The following is an 8,429-nucleotide window of genomic DNA, read 5'->3' as shown; positions in this document are numbered from 1 at the left end:
CCTCATGGGGGGCAGTTGCAGGACCCCCCAACTATACACGCTCCTCGCTCCCCACAGGCCTTTTGTGGAGAATTTTAGGGCCCATTCTCAGGTCATAATGTCACCAGGCAGCCTGTGAGCCCCCAAACTGCACCCTAGGAGGGGCTAACATCACCATCGCCCCACCGCAAGGACACCCTTGGCTTGTCAGCATGGCAGGTAGAGGTGGAGGGGTGCCATGGCACAGCTCAGCCCCACATGGGCTCCCTGTCCCATTTGTGCGCTCCCCCAGGAGGAAACCCCAGCAAAGGGGCAAGCGCTTCCCTGGGCAGCATTTGCCCAGTGCTGGTTTGGCGACAGCAGCCTGGCTTCCGTTCCACAAGACAGTGAAAAATGGGGGGTAAGCCAAGAAGCCTTTAACGCCTTCTAACTCCATGTACTTTCTGAATAAAAGGCTCTTTTCCAGGTGTGGATCCCACTAGAGAACAGCCCCTGGAGGCACTGTCCAGAGGGAAGACACAGTTAACTGCTATGCCTCAGGCCCTGAAGGCTAAAAAGCTTCGAGAGGATGAGGATGGATCCATTCTCCACCGCACAGAGCTCCCATCCCAGGCTGGACAGACTCGTGGGTTAGGAAATGGGGTAAATACTTCCCCAAAAGTCTATTTGTGTTCTTCACCCCAAAACAAAAGCAAATTTGTACTTGCTTATTTGGATCTTCCCTTTAATGAGTCAAATGTGCTTAAGAGTCATTTAGATGTGGTGTTAGGGGATATGGTGTAAGGGAGAACTTCGGAGAGTGGGGTTGATGGTTGGACTCGATGATCCCAAGGGTCTTTTCCACCCTGAATGATTCTATGAAATGTTCTTTCAGAAGAAAACATTTAGCATTTCATACCAACTGCCACACGCTCAAGTACTCCCAGTGATTTGAAATAGCTGCTTAATTTCACATGAAGCTCAACGTTTTGCTGAACACAATGCTGCTTCCCAAACAGAATCACAATATAAATGTGTAACAACAAGTGTAGACATTACCACTACATTGTAGGATAAAATAAGCAGAAACTTGAACAAAAATCCCCAGTAAATGCAGACAACCCAGAAGCTCACAAATATCACTGGCAAAGTTCCAAGAGGAGCTGCTTTAATGCACATTCCCATTAAGAACAAGGCTGTTAAGGTGCATCTTGGCTGAATCCAGTCCCCACCTGGGATTCAGCACATTAGTCTGAATTAGGTTTAGCTAAATCACAACCCACAGACTTCAATGGAGGCAGATGAGATCTGAAACACCTAGCCTCTCCCTACGCTTTCAACTCCCTCAGAAATAAAATAAATAAATAATCTCACACCTACCATTTCCCTCCCCCCAAGCCAGGAGGGGAAGGAACTCCTTTCCCCTGGGTTAGTGTCTAGCACTTGTGTGATATTAAGGCTGCTCTGAACAAGATACCATTTACCAGGCTACAGAAACCCATTCCCAATTAGCATCATCCCATTATCAGTTGGCGGGTGACATCTACTGGTAGGCTGCACACTGCAGGGGACCCTGCGCCTCCCAGCCCCAGCTCTGCTCAGCTGCAGGCAGCAGGTGCTGTCACAAACACCCCATCTTTCTCAAGCCACCATTAATTAACCCAGTGGTTTCAGACCTGGGATAAAGGAAGCGCTCACCTGCCTGCACTGGTTGTGTCCAATTCACAGAGGGCCTCAGGCCAACACAGCTGAACTTGCTGAATTTTCTGTCTGCAAAATAGAATTCTCTCTCAGCCCAGATTTACTGCATTACTACAAATTACTAGAAATGAGCATCTTCCTGGGCAGAGTAGAAGAACTGCCTGCAGCACTTCTGCTCCTCATTCATCCATAAGAACCACCTCTACACACTAGCAAAGCCCTACATCAGCAACCCTCACACCTGTGAAATTCCTTCCTATAACCTGCTTCTAACCACAAGTTATTCCACTACTGTTGTTACACATGCCAAAGATCTGAGTCACCTCTCTGTGAGCCCTAGATTTATGCACTTAAATAAGACACAGTGATGCAACCCAGGTGGCATTTTCACCTATTTTATTATACACAAAACATGAGCAGGAAGTTCTACTGAGGAGGCTGACCACGTCCACGACCAAATCCACCTCTCTGCAACAGAAAAGGAAGAGCATTAGAAGTCACCGTATTAAGCAAGTGACAGCACCAAATACACAGCAGCAAGAACGACCAACATCATAAGAGAGCTACCTGTCTTTCCTCAACTCTGCATTACTTTGATAAGTGTCCCCTGCTCCCAGCAGAGCCTAACGCTGATCTGTTTGATACAGCTACCCGAGACAGGTGAACCAGAGACTAAGAACAAAACCAACCCATCCTAGCCAGCTCTGTGGATGGTGTCTAAAACTCTTCTATTTCTGAAGTAGAAAATCATGCATTTCCTCCAGAGATCCATGCTTGCTTCTCAAATGTGTCACTGGCTTCCCATCACAGCAGCGAGGCCATCACGTAGTTTCCTCAAGAGGAATGCAGCAAGCGGAGCTGGGCATAAAGGGTAACAGTTGCCAGCCTCTCCTACGCATAGCCAAATGCCTAACCCCAGCTGGCATACCTGAGAAGCACCACACTAAGAGCATGCAGATACGACCTATCCACTTTCTCCGAAGGAAGGAAATCTTGAATGCAAGTACTCACAAACTGGAATTCAGTGGCTGCTCCAGCACCAGCCTCGGCCTTCTTGTCAGCACCAGCTGAAGAGAGAGAAGAATAGGTTACTAAGCAAAGAATCCACTTCCCCAAGTAGAGCACTCCTACTCAGAATCACAGGTTTACAACCAAAGACGACTACAACTGAGACACAGCATAGTAAAATAGCTACTATTGAGACTGTTAAAGAGTTACTGAACCCACTCCAGAGAAAATCCCACAGTCCAGCTTGACAAAATTCAAGAAAAGAATCATATCCATAAGCAGGTGAACTCTGTTGCGTAAATGAGTAAGCTGAGAGTCTTCTTGAAAGGAGGCCAATACCAAAGACAATTCTCCCAAAGAGATAAGCTGCACAAAGAGCAAGGTTGGCCTGATATTCACACAGCAACACAACGGACACTCACGTGGCACGGCACTGCGCCTGTACGTATCCCTGTCAGCTTCTCCCCGAGTGAGACGCGCAGGGCGTTCACCTTCCAGACCTGAAAGTGAAAACACCAACATCAAATACATTGCTTACCCAGGACCCAACCAACTCATTCTACTCTGCAGCTCGAGGTGGAAAAGCGCCCTCCAGTTAAGCATTAGATCTACCAGCAGAGCTGCACCTCAGACAGCTCAGTGTTACAAACCTAAACAAAAAAGTGGTATAATAAGGAAAACTTCGCTTTAAGGGTAAAATCTGCTGAAGTGCACCAGATCGTGCTTGGGTTCAAGTTAAATAATGTGAAAAATGCATTTATAGCATCATCTCAACAGTATTCATCTCAACAGCCAGAAGAACTAAGAAAAAAAGAGCCAAAAATTAATGATAATAAAAAAAAAAATCAGAAATACGGGGAATGTCATGTCCTACAAGCTTGTCCATAGCTAAATCACAAATTGCATGACATTCTGATCCCTACCTAAAATACAGCTACACTATCAGTATCACAAATCCTCCACAATGGAATAGATTAATAAAACTAAGAGCCGATTATCTATGTAACATCAGATTAATATCAGACAGAACACATGCAGGCAAGAAACAGATGTGGTGGAAGTGACAGCCCCCACATCACTCTTACGGGCTTCACCCTGAGCATCAAAGATGAAATACGCTCCCACGGCACCAGGCAGTGAGACACATTTAAGGGCAGTTGCTGCCTGGCACACCACAGTGTACTGGCAGACTCAAGAAACACAGACCGTGCACTTCTAGAGGCTTGATTTATACTACAGGCACTAGTTTTCCCCTACAGAAACCAGTACTTATAATAGATGCTTTTGTTACAGAGATACACTACCCAGCAATGTGCAGACAGATTAACTTATCCTACAAGGGCTTCTACGTCCTTCTGTCAGGTTCAACCATTATAGCACACCCAATGGACTATTTTTTTTTTTAAACTTCTGATCTGTCCATCTTTCATTTCCAACAGTTCAATTACATCTGTAGCAGACTGCGAATACCAAATACACAGTAGTCTAAAACCTGCTTTAGACTTAACTGTTCCAGCTTTTGTACCAAGCCTTACTGGAGAAAGTTGGTAGCGCTGCATGGAAGTACCAGAAAAGGCCCCAAAACCCCAAGAGGTCAAGCAAGACCCACAGGCTTAGATTCTGCACCACCATCCACACACACCTCTGTGACTCCTTCTCTGCAGCAGCCTAAGGCAGGTAACCCACAGAGAAACAGCACAGGAACAGACAATTTGCACAGCCCTACCAGCTAACCCTGCCAAGGTGAGGACTGATGGAGGTCACTGGCACTGCACTGAAAAGGGCAGCAATGCTGCAAGGTGAAGCTGCCTTGCCGCAGAAACCCTGAGCAAGTTTTAGCCAGGAACTGTAAGCCCCATCCTCCCATTAGATGCGCACTTTCTTTAGCTCACTGGATAAACGCAACACCCAAAGAGTAAACTCAATAACATCCAAAGCTGCTCAGAGATCAAAGAAACCATCACCTTCCTAGTTTCGAAGCAGTTCTTCCCTTTGAAGCAGATGGTGCTACAGTTTTGTCAGGCTCAAAAACAAGTCACAGGAGTTGCAGGTGAACTCCTCAGCACCCGGTGCCCACAGCCTCTGTCCCCACTGCAGCCTCCAGCACTTGGGGACGAGATACAACGTAGCTCAAAAGCAGGAAGAGCAGGCTCCTGCCATCTACCAGAATAACCTTTGTCATGCAGGACTCCCCTTTCACAGAGCATGTTCTGCTTTAACGGCACGATGACATGCTACAATATTTATCCTTGGTAAACACAAGAGGCAGCTCCACACAAGGCAGAGAACACCATCTCCTGCCTTGAGGGAGAAGAAACATTTCCTTCCCCCAGAGACCCAGCCACAGCTGCTGTAACTTTCTCCTTTCTCTAAGTTTCCAGAAGTTTTGACCTCCCAGGCAATTTTACAATCCATGTTCTGCACTGTGGTGTTTCTTCTCTACTTCTGGACAAGAAACCAGGAAAACCAAGCAGAAGGGCTTTTGCAGAGCATTTCAAAATGCATACAAGCCAACATAACCATCCTTCCTATTTCTGAATTATGAGCTTGGAACACAGTAACCTTTTCAAAATGGAACTGAGGAGCATGGTGCTTTCAACACATTCACCTCAAGTTTATTCATACTGTACTACTATATGAATTTGCTCACCACATAGGATATCAAAACGGCCCACAAGGCATTTATAGGCCATTGTCAGGGATCCACAAGGAAAAAGTGTAGCTTCTGCCTTGCGTGGACTAAACAGGAAGGTTTGCAACCCAAACTTTATTATTTAATATTGCTATTTGCAACCAGAGAGGAATACCTTCTGGAAACACATTTCAGCCATCTGCAGGTGGGTCTACAACACATTTTGTAGGGAGGCACCCCTCCAGAGGCAGTTGAGGGCAATCTGAGAAGTCAGCATCACCAACACATCTGTTTGCATGACCAGCATCTCCTTCACTTTAGGGTATGACAAACCCACCAAGAAAAAAAATCAGAACCACAAGCCCAACATATCACATGCATTTGTTGTAAATATTTTAAAAAATGAATACAGCTTTAATATCCTGACTTGCCTAACAGCTCATTAAGTGTACACGATAAAGCCAGAACTGTGGGTATCCAACTTGACCTCAGGTACCACAGAGGAAGCACATCCAGCACCCAGGCTTAGCTTTCAGCCACCGAATCCTGTGCCCATGTGCCACAGCCCAATGCAAGTTTGTTGCTTATCTCAGCAATTCTAGCCAAGGCCTCTCAACTTTTACACAACTGCCTCCAAGGTAGTTATTCTAAGGGTAGCTCAGCCGGAGACAAGGTTCTCTGTACCTGCTGGACTACACCAGCAGTGCACACACAGTCTTCCCCAGGGAGAACTGCAGTGATTACTGCAGGCTCCTCCCAAAAGACAAGAACAGTTTCTGAAAAGCCCTGGCAGCTAGAGACATCCCCATCTCGGACCTCAGCCATGTCTGGTACCTTGACCCACAGCCCGCAGTTTCAGCGTGCCTGCTCACAGTAACTCCAGACACTCGTGGTACCAGAGAAGGCAAAGTCCCACACTCAAAGTATTTCTCCCAGCCAGTCTCAGCTTTCTCTAGCCCCCTCCAACTTTTCAGTGGGCCAGTGGCCATGAGACCAGTGCCAAGTCCAAAAGCAATAAAACCTATACATGCCTCCTTGATCTATTAATGTTTATATATTCAAAAAATCACAGCAACTCACACCAGACTGCGCTGGAAGCTGATGTTCAGCTGAGCATCCACCACACCTGCGCTAACACGCATTACCTCCCCCCCTGCTTCCTCCTCCTCACTTGGCAGCCACTGCTCAACCAGCACTTACCTTTCGGCCGTGGTCTGCCAGTCTCCGGGCGGCTCCGGCGCAAGGTTGCGGGGACGATCTCAGGGGGGAGGTGAAGGTAATCGCGCAGGTACTGGATGCCCTCGTTGGTCAGATACCAGTAGAAATGCCTCCACGCAAACTGCTCTTTCACATAACCACGGGATTTCAGAGACTAGAGAAAGAATTCTCAGTTACTTCACGTATGATCTTTATCATCATTCATCATCTCTGATCAATACCCTCACCACATACTTTTATAAACACAAAAGCTTATTAGGAGTAAATAAATATTCACATGCACAGGACAAAATTACAGCACCATTCCCATACTGTGAGAAAATACAAGGCCACCACACAGAAGTATCACAGCTTCAAAAACCGAGCTAGAGAATAACTTTCTGTGGTCTATGGGGAACAATAAACCAAAGAGGAAAGGGCAAAAATCAACAAAACGGAAAAAGAACCGTAACAGGAAAGAAACAGCAAATGCAACACATCTGACAACGTTTATTTGATAATGGCTGACCATGTTTATTCACAGGTCCACAACAATCTTACATGCCGCGATCCCCACGGGCCGGCAGCCTGGCCCTCACCTCCATACCTGCATGGCTTTCATGACATGGAGGTTGGGCACATTCTTGTCGACGAGCTCAGGATGCTTCGGCATGTGGACATCTTTCTTGGCCACCATCACTCCCTCCTTAAAAAGGAGTTCGTAGATGGCAATTCGGTTCTTCTTGGGCATCAACATCTAAACAAGAGATCAGCGGTAGACAATAAATACTACTGCTTTAAAACAAGTGTGTTTGGGAGTCTACCACAAGTAATAAAGTAACAAGACTGTATGAAAAGCCTAATGATAAATAAACCCCCCCCAGATTACTGTCTCCTATAAAAGCTTTCTGAACAACTTTTCAACACTTGAGCTGCTGGGCAGGCACCCCTTCTGCTTGTTTTCCTGCCAAGCAAAACCAAGCAGTCCAAACTTTCACTCGTTAACATTAAATCACATCACCACACTAAAGACTATGAACTATGTGATGTCGCCCAAGACAAGGGCTGAGGCAGGCAGGGAGAGACGCAGCTCAGGATCAGGCACGTTCCAGCTCTCCCGCTGGTGCCAGAGGCCGCTTGTGCTGCTGTTGTTAATTCACACTTAACTCGGGAGCCGAAGCAGCCTCTCCCACTCCCGCTGAACAGCGGGGCACCCCCGCCAGCCGCAGCCGGACCGGGGACTCTGGGGCCGGTCGAGGCCCTCCACCACGGCAGCCTCTCGGGGCGGAAGGCCCCACTGCCACTGCTGGAACTCAACGGAGCTCCACTCCAGCCCGTCCCTGCAGCCTGAGGGCGGGGAGCCTGGAGCAGCCGCCCCAGCTGAGGGCCCCCCGGCCCCGAGGCCTGGCCTCCCCGGTAACGGGACCTCCCCGAGGCCTAGTGCCCCCCGCTCCCTCCCGCCCCGCAAACTCGGGCCTAGATCCCCCTCCATCGCGGAAATTCCCCGGCGGGGGGCCGGGCCGTGTCTCCCCGTCGCTGCCAACCAGCAGCCCCGTCTCCCGCCCGGGGATGGCGCCGATGCGCGACCGATGCGGGCCCGGAGCGCGGCCTCACCGTGGCGGCTGCGGCGGGCCCAAGAGCGGAAAGGAGGGCGCATGCGCCGCGCCGCTACTTCCGGCCTCCGGAAGGGCCCCCACCTGGCGGCGCGGGCGGCCGCGGCGCTGCCTGAGCGGGGCGTGAAGGCCCCCTCCAGCCCGGGCACGGGGCTGCCCGCTGGGGTGCCTGATGGGGAGTGTCACCGGCGGCTGCGGGGGGTCCCCAGCCGCGCGACACTTTCTGATCCCACCCCGGGGGGGCGAAGAGCCACCCCCCTAGTTCACCCAAGCACGGCTGCCTCCCCCCACCCGAGCGTCAGCTGCTCCTCCCTGGGCAC

General features: G+C 49.2%; 1 protein-coding gene across 1 annotated transcript; it reads right to left on the bottom strand.

Moving 5' to 3' along the window:
* Nucleotides 1-2,038: 2,038 nt before the first annotated feature.
* RPS10 (ribosomal protein S10) lies at nt 2,039-8,210 on the bottom strand. The gene is made up of 6 exons (XM_054181049.1): nt 8,111-8,210; nt 7,104-7,253; nt 6,500-6,671; nt 3,090-3,167; nt 2,671-2,726; nt 2,039-2,127 (listed from the first exon to the last, which is right to left on the bottom strand). Exons 2-6 carry the CDS (start codon nt 7,251-7,253, stop codon nt 2,086-2,088), a joined length of 498 nt encoding a protein of 165 aa, XP_054037024.1. The 5' UTR covers nt 8,111-8,210; the 3' UTR covers nt 2,039-2,085.
* Between the last annotated feature and the right edge of the window lie 219 nt (nt 8,211-8,429).

Source organism: Rissa tridactyla, chromosome 21 (assembly GCF_028500815.1).
Source record: "Rissa tridactyla isolate bRisTri1 chromosome 21, bRisTri1.patW.cur.20221130, whole genome shotgun sequence".
Classification (NCBI taxonomy): Eukaryota; Metazoa; Chordata; class Aves; order Charadriiformes; family Laridae; genus Rissa; species Rissa tridactyla.
Note: the sequence above shows the minus strand (reverse complement) of the source record. Positions and strands in the feature narration are given on the sequence as shown.